This window comes from Serinus canaria, chromosome Z (genome assembly GCF_022539315.1).
Source record: "Serinus canaria isolate serCan28SL12 chromosome Z, serCan2020, whole genome shotgun sequence".
In the NCBI taxonomy this organism is placed as follows: domain Eukaryota; kingdom Metazoa; phylum Chordata; class Aves; order Passeriformes; family Fringillidae; genus Serinus; species Serinus canaria.
The window spans coordinates 64,077,637-64,097,313 of NC_066343.1; the positions used below are offsets into that span (position 1 = coordinate 64,077,637).

Here is a 19,677-nt window from a genome sequence, read left to right on the forward strand (position 1 = left end):
TAATCTAGTAAGCTTCCTCTATGCAGTCTACAGCTCCTCTAGAATGAGGGCTGAGATGTCCAGAGGAGTTAATGAGACCCCTAACCCAGAAGCAGATCCAGGTGTAGAAAATTCTGAGTGGTGTAGAAAATAGGAGAGAATGGGTCCAATCCTGAAGGGATTTTCTGATCCTCCAGCCTAAGAATTTTCACGTGAACAAATTCAGAACCCAGACGAGGTGGGGGAATATCTGAAAAAGAACTGGCATTATGACTTGAAGGAAAAAAGATCATTGCAGTAAGCTGGGTCCTGGCCTATGCTTATCGCATGCTACTAGATTCTTCAGGGCAGCAGACAGAGGCAGGAGGGCAGGGAGATGAATCAGCAGCTACCCCAGTCACTCAGGCTGCAGCCAACACACCAGCTACTCAGGTTGTAGATAAACCAGACAGTGAGCCTAAGCCCACATCTAAACCAGACAGTGAGCCTAAGCCACTTAATTGCGGTGGGAAAGAAGCACCCAAGCAAAACCGATCAGGCAGTGATCGATGATGATGATCTGAGGGAAGGATCCTCAACACCTGAAGTTGGAGTCAAAGCTACTGACACAAGATCAGAAGCCACTATTTAGTCCCTTTCCCTGAAGAAGCTTCAAAACCTAAGAAAAGATTACACCTGAAGACCTGATGAATCCATAATTAGTTGGTCAGTCTGCCTTTGGGATGCTGCAGGCAAGGCTACAATTTTTGATGGCACTGAAGCGATGCATTTGGGATCCCTGTCACATGATCCCATCATTGACCAAGGAATGATGATGGGGGCTAATCCTCACAGCCTCTGGGCACAGCTCCTGGGAAGCATGACACAAAGATATCTGCATAACGACAATCTCCACATGTGGCAAACCCAGTGAAAGACTAGAGAACAAGAGATTCAACACCTGAGAGAAATGGCAGTGACAAAAATGGTCTTCTCATATGACCTAAACACTGTAAATCCAGACTTGGTACTATGTACATTCATGATGATAACAAAACTTATACAACTTAGGCTACAAAAATATGCTCCTGCTTTAGCAATAATGAAGTGGGACGACAGGGAGGAGACCATGCTTCATATGGCCAAAAAGTTCCAAGCACATGCAGATGCTGTGTATGGTCCCACACGCAAGAATCACAGCTGTGAAAACATGTCTGCAGAAATTGGAAGATAAGATCTTGAGAATCACAAGAAACTCAGAGAAGAGATTAGAGAAGAAATGAATGAGGGCTTTCTCCAAATCTCAGCAATACAGAAGAGAAGCTCTAGTATCAAACACAGATATCCTCCAGATAGGGAGAGAAGGTACACCCCACAAGCTGAGCTGTGGTTTTTCCTGTGTGATTGTGGAGAAAACATGAGAAGATAGAATGGAAAATCTACAACTGCTCTGGCACAATGGGTGCTTAAATTAAAAGACAGCAAGTCTCAGAGAAGTTCCACCAAAAAAGAAGCAGCTCCAGTAGCTTGCAGCCAAACCACCAGGTATGATGATAATGATGTGTCTAATCCCCTTAAAAACCTCCAAGACATACACTCTAGGAAAAAAGGATAACCAAGCTTAGAGGGGCCCTGCCTCTAGCCAGGCCCCTCTGGCTAGAGACTAGGGAAAACCGTATTTTTTAGACTGTCCAAATTCATCGGCCTAGCACAGGAAAACCATAATAATATGAAGCCTTTGTTGACACTAGCGCACACTGCCCATTAATCCCATCGAGACATACGGGAGCAAAATCTATCTCTGTTGCTAGCGTGACAGGGGCATCACAAGATTTTACTTGAGTAGAAGCTAATGTAAGCCTGACTAGAAATCAGTGGAAAAAATACCCTACTGTGACTAGCCCAAAAGCCCCATGCATTTTAGACAAAGATTTCCTCCAAAGTGAGTATTTCAAAAACCCAAGGGGACTCAGGTGGACGTTTAAGATAGCAGCTATAAAGACAGAGAGCATCAAACAACTGAACACCTTGCCTAAACTGTCGGAAAACCCATCTACAATAAGACTTCTGAAGGGGGAAGAGCAATGAGTACCAACTGCCACTTCGACAGTGCACCGCCAGCAGTACAGAACAACTATGTGATTCCCATCCATAACATAATCTGTAAGCTAAAGAGCCGAAGAGTGATCAGCAAAAACCCACTCACCCTTCAACAGCCCGTTTGACCTATAAGAAAATCTAAAGGAGAATGGAGACTGACTGTGGACTATCCTTCCTTAAACTAAGTGACTCCACTATTAACTACTACTATGCCATACATCTTAAACCTCCAATAAAACCTGGAGCCCAAGGCAGTGAAGTGGTATTGCTATTGACATTGCTAAGGCTATTTTCTCCATTCCTTTAAGAACAGAATGCAGGCCTCAGTTTATCTTCACATAAAAGGGAATGCAGTACACCTAGAACCGACTGCCCTAGGGGTGAAAGCACAGTCCTACCATCTGCCATGGACTAATCCAAGCTACACTAGGGAAAGGTAAAGCTCCAGAACATCCGCAATATATTGATGACATCATTGTGTAGGAGAGCAGAGCCGCAGAAATGTTTAAAAAAGGAGAAAAAGTCATTCAAATTCTTCTAAAAGCCAGTTTCATTGTCAAAAAAAAACGCAGTTAAGGGACCTGCTCAAGAGATCCAGTTCCTGTGAGTAAAGTAAAAAGATAGACTGCATCAAATTCCCACCGATGTCATCAACAAGATCACTGTGATGTCTTCACCAACCAACAGAAAAGAAACACAAGCTTTCTTAGGGGCCATAATTTTTTAGAGAATGAATATTCCTAAGTACAACCACACTGTAAGCCCTCTCCACCTAGTCACCTGCAAGAAGAACTCAGGGCATTCCAGTGGAGCCCTAAACAGCAACAAGCCTTCACCCTGATCAAGAATTATTAGCCCAGTCTAGACAAGACCAAATATAAAGAATGCGCTCTACTCTACAGCTGGAAGCCATGGTCTGCCCTAGAGCCTTTAGAAGAAAGTGCCTAGTGAGATTGAAAGTCAACCACTAAGATTTTAAAGTTGAAGCCACAGAGGGCCTAACTACACTCCAAAACAGCAAAAAATTTTAGCAGCCTACAGAAGAGTCCAAACCGCCTCAAAAGTAATTGGCACTGAAGCACAACTCCTGGCTCCCCGACTACCAGTGCTAAGGCAGATGTTCAAAACAGAAGTTACCCCTATTCACCATGCTACCAATGCCACACAGAACAAGTATAGTGCTCTAATCATACAGCACAGCCATATTAGAAATCTCAGTCACTCTGGGATTTTAGAGATAACTACAAAGTGGCCTAAAAGTGAAAACTTGAGCTCACTAATGAAGAGAAACAAGAAATGACATGGGCTAAAGAAGCTCCACCATACAACCAACTGCCAGCAGAAGAAACACGTTTACACTCTCTTTACTAATAGTTTTTGTCACATTGTAGGGATGAACAAAATTTAAAAGCAGCTGTATAGAACTCAACACAAGTCACAAAATCTACTAAAGGAAAAGGTAGATCAAGTCAACTCACTAAACTCAACTAGCCATTCAACTAGCCCTAGACACTGCTAAAAGAGAGAAATAGCCAACTTCAGAGATAGTAGCCAATGCTCTGTGGGGATAGCTAGAAAAAAAAAAAGCCAATTTACAGCACAAAAGAAAACTAGGCTACTAAAGAGTAGAAATACATTCTACTAAAATAGAGAAAAACTACTTATAAAAGTCTGTCACGCAAATGCCCATGTCCCCAAGAGAAAAGCTAATAAGGAGCACCAAAACAATCAGGCTGCAAAAATAAGTGTCAAAAATAGACTTAAAGCAACACAAGAGAGAGTTGCTCCTAGCTAAATAGGCTCATGATGCCTCAATTCCTCAAGAAAAGATGCTACTTATAAATAAGCACAAGACCAAGGAGTAAATTTAAACACAAACAGTATTTTTCAAGTTATTCATGACTATAAGATGTGTGCGGCAATCAAATAAAGCAAGCAGTTAAAACCTCTATAATACAGTAGGCAGTAGTCCAAATATAAGTATGGGTAGGCCTGGCAAATTAACTACATCACACTGTCCCAGACATGCCAAGGTAAGCCCTATGTGATCACATTAATAAAAGCCACCACAGGATGGCTGGACACCTACCCTGTGCCTCATGCCACAGTCTGTAACACCATTCTAAATCTTAAGAAACAAATCTTTTAAAAGGCATAGTACACCTAAGAAAATTAAATCAGACAACAGGACTCATTTCAAAAACAGCCTTATCAACACCTAGACACCTAAACATGGCATTAAGTGAGTATACCATACCCCCTACCAAGCACCAGCTGCAAGCAAAATAAAAAGTACAATAGACTGTTAAAAACCACCTTTAAAACACTGAGTGAAAGATCTTTCAAAAATTAAAAGAAGCATCTAGCAAAGGCCACCTAATCAGTTAATACCTGAAGTTCCACCAACTGAGCAGGCTCTGCCCAATCTGAGCCCCTGCATACAGCAGACAGAAACTAAGTCCCAATGATGCACGTCAGAAGTTTGTTAGAAAAGACAATTAAGCTCAATTCTGCCTCAAGTACAAACAAACCCAAACATAGAATTATCTTTGCTCAAAAACCAACTTACACATAGTAGATAATTCAGAAAGATGAAACAACACAATGTGTACCTCAGGGAGATCTGATTATTGAGTAAGAACCATAAGTAAATATCACTGTTTACAAAACATTACTGCCATTGTCTAGCTATAGCTACATAATAAATATATATATATATATGCGCGCGCGCGCGCGTGTGTGTATATGTATGTATAATGTATGTGTTTATAAAGTTAGAATATATGTTAGTTTTAGTGGTAAGCTAACAATATAGAGATAAGGAGTATAATGTCCTAGGGTGACTTTATAATGCTTGTATCCCCATTCATGTTTGGCCCAGAAATAAGTTTTGCACCTTTAAGACTGATTCTGAGAGCAAAAGAGGAGAGAAAAGAAGCACAAATTTGTTATCAGAAACTGCACTTGCTCCCCTGCATCCTCCTCTCCTAGACTATGTTATCTGCAACACAAACAGACAGCAGTACAGAGCTCTCCTTTGCTTTTAGTTAGTTTTTATCTAGCTAAGGCATATAAGCTCCCTAGACTGTGTTTTTCTTTTTCTTAGAACTGTTCAAGCCTACTCTAGACTAACAACCCAAAAGAGCAATGGGAGCTCACACCTGTGTCCCACCGGGACCTAAGACATTGCATTCCAGTGCCTGAAAGACTAATAAAAAACAAAGCAAGCCAAGCTACAGACCACCAAGGGGACTTTCTGAGTTTGTCGTTTCTTCAAAGTGGCAAGAAATTTTATTGTTTAATATTAATTTTTTATGCTAATGAATACTTTACCTGTTAAATATACAGGTTTTTTTCCACTCTTCTCCAAAGAAATCTTTTCCTGAACCAGTTAGAAGAGGGGCTGCTTAAATCTGCTTTCTAAAGGAACCCCTTTAGAGTTTTTCTCCCAAATTTGCCCTAAACCAAGACAACTATACAGACAAAGTTTAAATTTTGTGGTTAAAGTATGGAGTGCTCTTTTTAAGGACTTTAGAAATACATCTATTTGTTTTCTCCTCCCTAATTTAAAACATGCTTTGAATCACAAATGTGGTAGTTTCTGGGTTAAAAGAATGACAGAAAACATATAATTAATTTTCGAATGCAATTTAAAAAAAAATCCTCTAATTAACTTAATCTGTGATGGAAAGCTCTCACTTCTCTCTCTTCGGGATGGCAGAGGCAAGACATGGAAGGCCCAGTCCAGTTAATGTAAAAGAAAAAAAGGAAAGGAAAAAACAAAACTAAACTAAACTCCCCAACAGCGAAAAACAGGTTTTCCAAAGCTTCCAGACAAGTAACTGTATATGTAATAACGATGCAATGAAAAAAAGTAAAAACAAGCCCCAAACACTGGGTCTGAAATAGATTTGAAATTAGTCTGCGGCCATTAGCACTACAGTACTTTTTCACATTGTTGTCATATTACTACACAGCACAGAAAACACCATCCTTGTAGAACCATTACTAGAATGAGATTGCTTACATATTACTCCCAGTATTACTACAATTTTTCTTCTTGTAAAAAAGCAATATGCATAAACCCATTTTAGCACTCCTACCAAATGGAAAAGAATGCACTTCATAAAATCATAACTCAGGTTACAAGTTACATAAAAATTCTTGTACAACTAAACTGTATTACAGCAGCATACATGCTTTAACTAGGATGGCTCAACAGCAGGTGATTTTTCAGTTAGATACATATTCTTATTAAAAAAGTGCATGTGTGAAGTTTTTTGCTTTTACACGCAAAAGTGCACTTGAGTTCTTGTATAAATGTAAAAAAAATTATTGAAGTAATTGACATTTATGAAAAGATGCATAAGGTTTTAGTCTCCCAAAATTCATAAACAGCTTAGAGCTGTACGGCACCACAAGTTACTAAGATGAGGAATGGCAGGGAGGAGCTATTAAGGATGCCTCATTCAACCTTATTCCTTACTCCAGAACAGTTAAGAACACTCTCTGCAATGATACATTATAATCATACAGATTTTCAGTAAGATCAACGCATATGTTTTCAACTTCAAGTATTTACCAAGACAAACATATGAACCTAGGCATAAAAAATTCAAAATAAAATGGTTTCAAAATAAAATCCAATTACTTATCTAGAGATTAAACTTTGAGGTGGAATTAAACCTTTTTTAGAATACACGGTAGCTTTTATTTTCCATCTTTTTACTATACAATTGCTCTTAGAAGATGTTAAGGTACATAGCTTTAAATCACTACCAACACAAGACAAGGCATAAATACGACCGCTGTGCTCCATATATATTTGTGGTTAGTATCAGCCCCCTAGATTTACAGAACAACATAAAATTAATCAATAGATAATCAAAAATCCTTACCGCTTTGTACCCCGTATCTGTTTTGCATGCTTTTCTCCCTGAAAACATTAGGATTCCTTGCCAGAATAGCCTGCAGCAAGACTGGTATATCTCCTTCTGGATCATCACTGCCAAGGTTATCTTTCAACTCTCTGGAATTGTGGAAGTAAGCAAATAAAGAGGCAAATGCATTTTCAAATTATAAGAAACTATGAGTCAAGTAAAAAAAAACAGAAACCAAAAAAACCAAAGGAAAAAACCAAAACCAAAATGAAAGAAGACAATTTACTGTTAAAATATAGGAAAAATCAAGTCTGCAAAGCACTGCTTCCTGCTTCTAGTTTTTTCACCCTCTTCCTTAAGGAATGGCAGAAGAAATATTCCTGCAAGTCCTCACAATCATTTTCTGTTACTAAGCTCCTACATATATGTGGCTGTCAGTTTAAGATCCTCATAAGAAGTTTCTTAGGCCCATTTTTATATTGTAGTCTTCTCTACAAAGAACACTTTGGCATATCATCAAGAACATATTACTGTAGGAGTGAAAATAACATATGTATGAATGTATAACATTCAGGTTTCAACCCAATGCTTTGAAAATCTTTTTATTTTGAAAAGGGGAAATAGGCTTCTCTTTGAGATCACAGGATTCCCTCTGAAACATAAAGAAACGCAATGGATTTTCTATAAATGCATTTGTGCACTCACTTCTTGTATGCTTTGAGGACTTTTAAAAGCTACTTCCATTTGAACAAAACAAGCAAGGAAATGACAGGACTGTCAACATAAAACAATTCAAGGGACACCAGGGAGAAATAAAAAAAAATAACAAAAAGAGAACACATTAGCATATACTTGATTGGCTCAGTTGTTAAACTACTTAAGTTCAATACCTAATCACAATTGATGCAGGTGTCAAAAATTTTCTTTTGGGTATGCAATTTGTGTATGCACATTAGTGACTGATTTGAACGCAAATTAGTATTGCACAATCAACTCCATAAAGTCTGCACTCTAACCTATCAAGAAGGGAATAAACATTAGATCTGCAAAATAATTCCACAGTTAGGCATAAGGGCTGATGGACAATTATTAACATTGTCTGAATGAAACATATGACTCTTAAAATGCAGCCAGTTACTAGGCTAGCCTAAGGAAAAACCTGCATATTCTAATTTTCATATTCTCATAAACATCCTTCTCAATCCAGTAAATTTTGATTTCAAGAAGTAAGGATGGTGATCTGTTGTAGAAATTCAAAATACATACATGTGATCAGTTGACACCTGATTGAGACTGTGGACAAGCTGTGAAACCAGATTTTCATCCCTGCAAGCAAGAAGGCAGTTCACCTCTTCAGCTATCCGTCCATTGAAAAGCAGGCTTTTTGTTGTGGTAGCAGGTAAAGGTGATGGAAGAGGCAGCTGGTTCAAAACTGTTATTAGAAAACATGGCAAAACAGGAACAAATTCAGAATCATTTCCTGAGACACAAACACACAAATGTGGACACCGCTTCACTGTCTTACGAGATTAAGAAAGGAAACCTGACAACTAGATTTAAAACACAGGGAACACTTCTGAATTTTTGTTAATTCCTGTTAATTTGTGTAAATTCACATATATCCACACTGGACTCTCTAAACATTCCCACATATTAAGCTCTTTATTATGCTATGGCACCTTTCCCCTGGAGCCAAAAGCATGAATAAAAAAAAAGGAAATGCAAAATGTTTGTAGTTACATGCAGTACTGTAAGGGCATTGAGGATTTCAGTTTTCTTCTCTGGTCTCAACATTTAATCACTTTATAATAAAGTCTTTAAAGAAAAACAAAAAGGACACAACCCATCAAAAAAGACAAATAACCCAACAATCAATTAAATGCACTAATTAAATTCTCAGTTTACTCTTTTCTTCTTGTATTTATTCTTATGTAAACATCTTCTCTTTAGTATTGTTGCTTGGTGTGTTCACTGAAATGCCAATTCAGTCAGAAAAACTTACTCATAAATCTTATGAAAAGATTTAGTGATAACACTATTTCAATCAGGTTATAAGCACACTTCAATTTCTTAGGGCATTCTTAGATCTGAAGACATAACAAGGAAGAGTACATTTAAGAAGGCTTGACCAGATGATTGTAGAATTACAGAGACCAGAGGAGGTTAAGGCAGGAGAGGTGAAAAGGCTAGATAAAGAGTAACGTCACCTCATTTGGTTCAGGAAAACAAGCTAACTCTAACTGCAAGTTACCAGGCTGATCACATCCATGAGATCAAGATTTTAACTGAACTATTAAAAATGATTTCAGAAAAAAAACCCCAATCTAAGTGAAACATATTTTTGGTTCTTTCGTATTTTGAACTTTAAAAAGTGGGTGATTCCAGCATTTTTACCCCTTATAATGAATATCATTGCTGTACTTAGGAATAAATTGCAATTCAAATAAAATTTTGTAATATATTAATATCACTAGCTTTCATTACTTGCAACAGATTACCTTGAATGTGCCTGAAACTTGGAAAAATTAGCAAAATCAGCAAAACATATAAATTACATTTTAGCATAAATTTAGCTAGCCTACTCTACTGCCTTCAGGCTTCATATAATCCATGTTTTCAGGGCAACTGGCCTTTTCCATTTCAGTTCAGTGTTTAAAAGAACTCTTGCACCAGAGTCTGATCAGTGATTTCCACCAGTTATACAACCTTACCTGCAAACATTTAATTCTGGAAAACTGTCCACAGCCAGAAACCAACTATTTGCTTCCTGATGGTCTGATATTAGACAGATATGGTCATACAGACATTAAATACATAACCTGCACCTTTCACTTCAATACTTCAGAATATACCAGAAGTATATGAAGTGGGTTTTGCCTCCAAAACATCTGCCTTTTTTACTGTGAGCAATTAAATTCAACTGCTAGATATATACTACCAGGGTTTCTTAGAAAGCCTCCAATTTTCAACAGTGTAACAACAAAAGTGCTTAGAAGAAGCATCTGAGTCCAATTATCCTCAGACAGACAACTGATCTACAAAATCTTTCTTACACTATATAAACAAGATGCCTCTCTGAAATGGTTGTTCCAGGTCCTCACTAGAGAATAACAAATCTCTTAGTTTTCAGTAGAAATTATTTTTTGGTCACATTATAATGATTTGGTTTTGTGTCAATATCGGCTTGTAATGTAAATACTTTTATTTTTCTTTCCTTGCATTTTGTCTTCCTAACATACTTCAAGTCAGCACACACACTCCACATGCTCCCTTTGCAGGGTGAATAGCAAAGAAAAAAGACTCAGGTTCAGCTGCTTATTTTTATTCTAGCAGTCATTTTATGCCCCTATTAACTAGTTCAAAATTAATGAACTAGTTTTCAAGTATATTCAGTATATTCTACAACTCGCTTGATTAGTAGCACATCAGTCTAATCCCGTTCTCTGTCTTTTTAGTATAGATGATGTGATGCATGTTTTAGAAGTACTTTATCATAAATATATTTATCTTTATTTGTATGGTACCCAGATATGTTACTAAATGATACTGCAAACAAATAATGAATTCCTATATTTTGTTTCAGTTTTCCTTAAGGATTATTTTTAACCTGCATTTCACTTTATGCTTAAATATGCATGGTTTTTTTGGATAGACTTTTGCAATTAAAGCAATAAAAAGGCTAGCATATTTAACGATGAGTCTGATTTTAAACAGATTTAACTGTAAGAACTTTAAAAATAAAATTTTTTTTAGAATTTTAAAAATGCAGATATTTACCAAAGAGGTAGGAAAAAAGCATAGTAAAGATGAGAAAAAGAAGAGTACTTACGGTCTGTAAGACTAGCAATCCCTGCAAGAGTAGTGATGGGAACATGAGGCATATCCCCATTCATCCTGAAGTTCTGGGAGAGTAGTGCCTACACGGATATTTCAGTTCAGGTGCCAGCTATCATTACTTCCCATCTCCCAAGCACTAAACACAAAACAAAAAGAATAAAAGCAAATAAAATCTTTCAATTTACTTTTAAAAAATCTTACATTCATTAACATAAATGAAACAGACCATACTACCTTTAGCTGCATACTAAGTAAATTTTTTCAAGAGTGGATAGAACAGTATAGATTCTAAGTAACAAGTGGCATTATCCAACTAAAGGGCAAGCTTCCTTCTGGTCTCAGAAGCAACCCCTTCAGAAAAAAAAAAAAAAAAAAAAAAAAAAAAATGCAAGCTAAGGCAATTAAAAAAATTTGGTCAGATTATTCAACACTGACTCAAAAACTTGTAACAAATCTTTTAGTTACTTCATGCTGAAGTGTAATCACACTTAATGCATAACCAGTTTAAGTAATTAGCTGTTACATTTATTTCCCAGTATTGCAGAAGGAGACATTTTCATGAAGAGACTAGTGAAACTAAAAGGAATAATTTACAGATTCAAAAATAAAGAAGCAAACATACTGACAAATACAAAATCTAAGTACATTATAGAAGTAGTAGCTATTTCAAAATTGATTTGATAATATCTCTTCAATGCCTAACTGTCTGGTCAAACTACTGCCAGAAATTCTAATTACTGCTCTTGGGGAGAAAACCACCACTAATTCAGTGGTTTTACCACCACTGAATTAGCTCACTTCCTTCCTGTAAAATGGGACATTTTGTATTCAACAACAGAAAAAGAAATTAGTTCACTTGGATTTCACTAATTATAAAGATCTCAAAGCAAGGAAGTTCACACTGCTAAAAGAAACCCAAAAAATGCTGTTCCAAACCATCAAACATAACACACTCTAATCCCCTAGTATATTGTGAAATTGGCATGACATTTCTGAAGACATTAAAGGAATTTCATATGTAGTTACCTGTTGCAGACAGGCACTTGTGTTGACAGTTTGGGAAACAGTAAAGAGTCCTTACATAACCATTTCTCTTATCTACTGAAATACTGAAATCATTATTTACTTACTTTACAAGCCTACATTTTTGAGAATTACATATAAAATACAAACAAACCACTAGATCCTTATAGTTTTTGATAACTGCATATAAAATACATACAAATCAAGGGATCCTTATAATTTCCTTAGTAATGTTTCTTAGTAACATTCTTTCTTATGCGACACCAACATGGCAAAATAAGGCAATATATAAAGCACCACTGCTTATAAATACATACAGACTCCAAGACAAGGAAAAGAAATGTTAGAAGGCTTTTTGTGCTCAAAGTTTTTATCAGCCAAAGAAATTACCTTTTCAAAGTTTCCCTATCTGCACGTTCTTCGAAAAACTGAGGTTAAACAGAACTGATAGTGAGTTGACTTCCTTTGCCACACCTGCCACAGTCTCATTCTAACCTAAATTACTTTTTTAAAATTAAAAATGCAGTACATTGCCAATACAGAAATCTAGTCAGTAAGGAAAATGCTACAGACAGACACTCTGTGTGGATTGCCGTGTTTTTAATCCAGGAGAAAACTTCATCAGAACAGTTTCAAGTATTACTCAATACCCAAGGTTTTTTTACCCTAAATGAATAGAAATATATGCAGCATTTCAGTGGTTGCCTAGTTCCACAAATAAGCAATTCTTAAAAAAGAAATTTTAAGAATCAAAGAAAATACTCTAAAAGAGTCCCAAAATGAGTCTGCAGCAATAAACACACAGGAGATAACACTTTTAAAATCCAAGTTTTCACTGAAAGCCTAGAAACTAAAGAACACCTTTCACACATAAATTGTATTTACGATAAAAATGTCATGTCTGATGACTTCTCCCATCTGAAACTGCATTAAAGGATGCAGTTTCTATGTCACTAGCCAGTATTATTGGAAATTTTTATATAGCACAGAAACAAATACAAGAAAAAAAAGGCCTATTCACTTTCACTTCCTCATCACATGAGAAAGCTGTTAACACAGAAACTGTCACTCCTAATTCAAGTTCATTCCTAATTCAAGTATTACTGACATAATAAGGAAATTTATAGAGACGTTATATGGGAATAATTCCTCCAAAATCAGACACTTTAAATTAGAAATCTTCTCCACAGATACATGTTAAGAACCTGAACCTGGCAAGGTCCAGACCTCAGAGTGGAATAAGTGCAGTGAGCAGGGGAAAAGCAAACTTTTTTTGTAAGAGAAAAGGGGTTGGTTTGTTTGACTAACAAAACAAAGGTCAAGAGGGGATGTGGTTGCTCTCTCTAAGGCAGTCAAAGAAGGCTACAAAGGAAGAAAGCCACAGAGCAATGCTAACACAACAATAAATGAGCACATAAATGCAAGCAAGAAGAAAACCAGAACGCAGTTTTTCACCATCAGAGTTGCCAATTTCTCCAACAACCTTACATTAGTAGAAATAAGCAACACCCCTACTTCAAAGATGGATTGTACAGATGTTATAGAAGGGACAGGATGTGGTTGTCTGCAACAGCTGGGGGCTAAGCATGGAAATTCAAGTACTCCATCTCTGACATTATGAAGTTTCTGTAAGCATGATGAAATGAATAAACAGATGAGAATAAACAAAAGAGAAAGAGAGACTGATGGGATTAAGTAAAGGGATTAGTTTACAAAACAAACACAACATGAAGAAACCATATAGTAATATCTGGGTCCAAATACTACATCTGTCATGTTGAGGGCAAAATTGCATCTGTTATAATACTGGCAAACAAGGCAGGATTCAAATCCATAAGCAGAGACCAAGATCCAGTGAAACTACAGCTCAAATTTGATGCTACTGAGAACGTAAGAAAACCCATTAATTTTAAGATTTTAAAATCTCAAGCAGCTAGGAAAATAAAGATTGACAGCTCAAGACAGTATAGGTTTTTCCATATAAAACATCAGTACAGCATGTAACAATAGCTTGACTGTTAGACAAGTTTTGTTGGGGTTTTTCTCCCCTACCTGTAGCAGCTTATTATTAGTCAAGACGTACAATCATTTTCAATATCTAAAAATTTCCCATTGCCAGGATTGTTCAATAATTGTTAAAAATACTGTAATATTTTCACCCTTTAACAAAAAATGAAACTGTTAGCTATATTAGCTGAATTAAGGAAATCAAAGATCTGCAGGGGAAGACTTTTAACCAATGCATTAGGCTGTAGTGTAGTAGTTCAGAAAGAGTACAAAAAATCCAGTCTATATAAATGTATGAGGTCTTGTATATTCAGTATATAGGTATTTATACTCTTGTTTATACTCTTATCTTTATAAGAAAGAATGGATACCACAGAAGACATTTTTGTGAGGAAGGAACTGCAGTGCACAAAGGAAGCAACACAAAGAATCCCTCAGTGAAAGGAAAACAGTGAAATGACAGCATATCTAAAGAATAACGCAGGAAAAAGTTACCATCATAATATACACTAATATAGAATATCCAAGCCAACATAGCAAGAAAAGTAGTATAAAAAAAAGTTTAGGCTGGGGTTAATAAATACAAATTTAAAGTGTTATTTTAGTAAGTTTTCCTTTTTTTATTTTTTTAATTATCTATGTTACCCTTTACTGCAAAGGCAAAACTAAGGGAGGAAGAGAGGATGAAAGTAAGTTGGGAACAATTTAAGAACAGAAACTGACATCCAGCAAAGGGAAACTACAAGAATAAAAGGAAAAGAAATAACACAAGAAAACAAAACAAAAAAATGACCCTGTAAAAATAAAATAAGAAACAGAAACAAACTGCAGTTGTATTTTTTCAGATATTGCAGCATTTAACTATCAATTAAATGATGAGAGGACTTTGACCACTGGTTATCATATAACGGTACAAGCTCTGCATTTATGAAACATTCCTCTTGGTTGAGAAATTGTCGTGTCTATAACAAAAATACTTGGTTTTCCACAACTTTGCCATGTGCATGCATGAGAAGAGTAAAAAAAACCAAAAGGAAAAACCTGTTTATGCAATAATACAAAAAGGCTCAGCAGCACAGCAGAGATAAGTAACCAATCTCAGTACAGGGCAGTTTCCTATGTACATTTAAATGTTTCATTTCTCATTCTCCAGGGTATTCTTTAACTTATTGTAGCTTCAGATTTAAAACAATGTATTATATGTAAGTAACCCGATATTTTTCAAGAAGTAAAAAGGTGGATTAAAATTAAATGTTAAAGAAAAACTATGATATTAGATATCTATGCTTTTCTTTTTAAAATACATTCTATTAAGTAGAGTACTTCAAATAGTCTTGTTTTATTTTGCTTAGATTATGAAACCTTTATTTAGCATGAAAGTACTTTAAAAAGCAGTTTCAGTTTCCTATATGTTAAGTAACATCATATAGATATAACCACAAAATCATGTTCTTGACTTTTCTTCATCTGCATAAGAAAATTAAACTAGTATTACTATGTATTAGCTAATTCATAATTTAGATGAAGAGTGGACATTTTCTTTTGTTTTAAATCAGCAAACCTGAATCACAAATTTACGAATATTTGTCTCACAGTCAGTTTTAAACTTCTACATTTTGCAATAAACTACTTTTGTTGTTTGTTACTACACAAATCTCTCCTATCTATCAGTCCATGAACTACCCTTAAAAAATGCTTAAAGAATGAGAATCACAAAGAGAATCAATTAATATCCTTTAGTTGTCATTCAGGTAAGATACTGCAACTGAGGTACATCAGAGAGATTTATCCACAAGAGGGCAGATTTCTGGTTTCTATTCCAGAGCTACAGTTTTATACAATGACTACTTTCCAGAACGAAATGCTTTCAAAAATATTTCAAAAAACATACTAAAGAAGGAGATATAGTTGACAAAACATAATCTAATACTTAAGTATCTGCGAAGGGGCAAGCATACACCTTTATAATATAAAGCATTTAAAGCTAATTCAATCTCAGAAAAAGTCAGTGTTGGAAATGAAGAGTGAACATTTATTAATCAGCTGCCCGATGCAGCTAAGGTTAAAATAGTAACACAAGAAACGTGAAGACACTGTATATTTATTTAAGTTGACAGCCAAAGAGGTGGTTGCTGCATGTGGGTGGAGGTAAAGAAAAAGGGGGTGTGAAAGCATGGAACGGTGTGTATATGTGTATGTACTAGTGAAATCTGTATGTTTCATTCATAAAGTAACCAGACGGCAGAAACAGTGAAGCTGACAAAACAAGTGAAAAATGAAGAAGTCTGAGATAAGGATTACCTAGTACAAACCAGTACCTACCTTCCTTACCTACCTTCTAAACCAGTATTAGCATAATGTGTTTTCCTATATTAGGTGCTCAAATTAACACAAACTACAATCAATTTAAGAAAAAAAAACTTAGTGAGAAGTACTATACTGTACAACTGTAAGTTGCTTACCAGGATAAAGCAATCTTTAGGGAAAAAAAATTAAAGCAGCCAGCTTCTTAATCTGTAATTACTACCGCATTCCTTTGGGATCTGCTGCTCTGATTTGATAAACAATCACACCGATGTCTGTCTTACCCATGCCATACCAGTGGCAGTGACACCACAATGCACAAGAAGAGAAATCCCAGCACAAGCAGTGAAACCACACACAGAATAAGATTGATCTGTGGGTTCAGTGAAAGACACCCCCTAATGCAGGAGCACATATATTTCTACCAGGGTAAGCATCAGTTGTGCTCTGACCCTGCAAAAACTCTTCCTGGGGAAAGAAATAAAGGGAGTTGACACAATTGGACCATGGTCAGATTTAGACCAGGCCATTTGCAGAGAACAGATGCCTATAAGTAATATGCATCTTTACAGATCTGTGGGACAGTGGGACTGAACACAGCCATGGCAAGTTTGCTGATGACTCTGAGCTGTGTGACGCAATGCCACGTGGAGGGATGGGGTCATTCAGAAGGACCCAGATAGGCTTGAGAAGTGGGACTGGGCAAACCTTGTGAAATGGAGCAGTCATGATACTAACCATCACTGAGAAACAAACATGAAGGGAAAACATCAACCTACTTCAGTAGCTCATACATTTATTTCTCATCTGCAGTACACTTTCCACATGCAATTTTTACTCCAGTTAAGAAAGCAAAGCTCTTTTGAGTAAGCATAGCCCTTGTGCTTGCTCAGGCACGTATCAGTGGCTGATATTAGATACAGTTCACTTTACTGGAAGAAAATAGCTAAGGGATGTATAGAAGAGCAAAAGAAAATTAAAGAGTTCACTGAAGTCAGCTCTGCCAAATGGAGAATACTTAAGGTTGCAATACGCATCTTCATTAATAAAATAGTCGTGGCAGGTATTAGGGAGGAAGTAGTAGCTTGTTTTTTTTCAAGTTTCTGGAATGTCTCATGTTAGCTGTTAGTAGTGCTACCCTTTCCTAAACACAACTGTGTACTGACTTTTATTTTAAAGGCTTTTTGATCTTTTATTGAGCTGGAACTTAACAGACTAAAAGCTTAGTGATTAAAAACTGAACCAAACCTACTTAATACAGTAGTCTCTTCAAATTTTTAATTTTGCATTTCTGCCCTTGAACTCTCTCAGATGCTTCATAACCTTTACAAAACAAAACTGGTATGAAATTAATCTCTTGAGCAGCAGCTGATTTTATACAAGTCTTCATGACACACAATTTTTGCCTCTTTTTTTGACTTTGAAAATAAATTAAAATCCCTCCAAACTTCTTCCATATACTCTAAGAAAACAGATTCACCAGTATACCATTTCTCTAGCAATCCACATAAACACAAACATAAAACTCTATATAAACAGATTTAGTAAGCTGCATTTCAAAAACACATCAGTGCCTCTTCATACTGCAATTAATATTGATATGTTATTTTGTTTGTCCTAATATTAATCTTGTGGCCTGTTTTTTAACTTCTCCCACATACAAGAGAGATGCTATACAGCACTGCAGGGAGTTAAGATGCTTCTCTTCTGAATTGCTGTATTACCTCCCCTCATGCTCTAAACACAATGAAGCAGTTCCTTCATGCAAAGACTCTCAACTAGCCCTCTGTAACATATCCAGTTTCCCTCTCTCGTATCAAATCCACTCCCACACATCTCAGCTGCTGGATGAAGAGAGACAGCACATGCTACAGCTCTCTTTCTCAATGGGAACACAAAAATCTCCTCTATTCCACAACTAATATTTCACAAACTAAATTGTCTTGAGGCTTCCAGCCCTTCTAAGGATAACTGAAATTTGCTGATGTTGATCCTTTCCAAAATTATTAAGCTGAGGAACTTACAGATAAAGAGATGACTAATGATCAATAGGTAGAAAACTATTAAATTAATTGGTGATTTTAGTGACTGTGCGCAGAAACACAAAGAGCTTTGGTTATACTGTCCTACTGTACGTATTTGCACAATTACAGCATTTTTGTAATTTTATAGCATTCCTTTCTGAAAATTTTTTCTGTTTGGTTCATTTTTATGAGGTATTATATATTGTTTATGCAGCATACAGAGCATATACGCTCTAAAGGAAAGTATGCTAACATTTAAGAGACAAAACCCCTAAATAATCAATGGAATTTAACAGTTTAATTAAGATTACTAATCTTGCAAAAACATATTGCTTCAGAAGGTTGAACACAAGAGCAAAGGTAACTTGCAAAAAAACATACAGTAACTGCATAGAGACTTCAAGAGATTAAACTTTTCATATGTTTGATAGCTGATATTAGTTCACGTTTGTGTTCTAAAACTGCAAATTACATAAGCCTGTTGAACATACACCATCCAATCTACCTATGCTAAAACTGTAAAACTCCACGACTTTGTAACTACAATTAGTGTCAGGATTCCCGGACGTTTTCCTTTATGGCATTTAGAAAATTATCTTCCTATCCTATTTAGTTCAATCCCTATTAACATTATAAACAAAGAAACTACAAATAAGCCTATGAAACAGTATCACTAGTCAGCCAAGATAGTCCTTTTTCCCAATTCTGCACACACTCTAGTCAGTTAAACTTCCGAAGCACAATGAGGGCAAAAACAGCACAGATAACAAATGAAGAATAGCTGGGGGAAAAAAAAATCAAACACATTTAAAAGGCTATTAATAAACCCTGAAGCATCGTGCATGCAACATCTAGATGTATTGTGTTGGAATAACTGCTAATAAACTAAGCTCGAATGAAGACCAGCATACCATGAGCAATTTGGGCTAGACAGTAACAATCTGAAATCTCTCAACAGCTAGGAAAAATATTATTTTGGTGTTTGGTTTTGATGTTTGGCCCTTGTAGGTCTGGGGATGGGTTCACAGTGGTACCTATGAAAGCGTCCTATGTCATTCATAACTTCTGTTGCTGCTGCTGGTTCTCCTACAGCTGCGGCAAAAACACAACAGAAGTTTCTTAAACTCACTTAAACTGTACTGAAAGAAGGGATATATTTAAAAAAAAAACTTCCTCTGAAGTGGTGTCTCACCTTACTGACCATCTTCCACATTTTACTCTTGATAGCCTGCGGATGCTACAAATCGAAACCAAAACTACACAGGTAATGCATCAAGTACTTAGCTATGCTGTTCACAGCCTAAGGTAAGCTCATGCTTCCATCAAGGTTAAGCTTTGCAGCTTCCAAAGTTTTCTAACTTACCACTGCCAGATCATAAACAAACATTCAATCAAGAACAATTAAATGAAATTATGTTGGTTATGCAGAAAAAAACTTGGGGTTTTTTAATGTGTGGCCTGTCCACCTTAAATGTTCTCAGTTCATCTTCACTGGGTACTGCAGCTATACAAAGAAACACAGAAACAGCTGTCAACAGTGAAAC

The 19,677-nt window shown here is 36.2% G+C and overlaps 1 protein-coding gene across 6 annotated transcripts in view; it reads right to left on the minus strand.

Moving 5' to 3' along the window:
* NIPBL (NIPBL cohesin loading factor) overlaps positions 1-19,677 on the minus strand; it is a 157,964-nt gene that overhangs the window by 89,574 nt on the left and 48,713 nt on the right. For all 6 annotated transcript variants that reach the window (XM_030236653.2, XM_050986877.1, XM_030236655.2 and 3 more), the window contains 3 exons: positions 10,768-10,911; positions 8,205-8,370; positions 6,957-7,087 (listed from right to left, as the gene is read on the minus strand). In XM_030236653.2, the coding sequence (XP_030092513.1) occupies positions 6,957-7,087; positions 8,205-8,370; positions 10,768-10,831 (361 nt within the window). In that variant the 5' untranslated portion in view covers positions 10,832-10,911. The remainder of the gene's footprint in view (positions 1-6,956; positions 7,088-8,204; positions 8,371-10,767; positions 10,912-19,677) is intronic.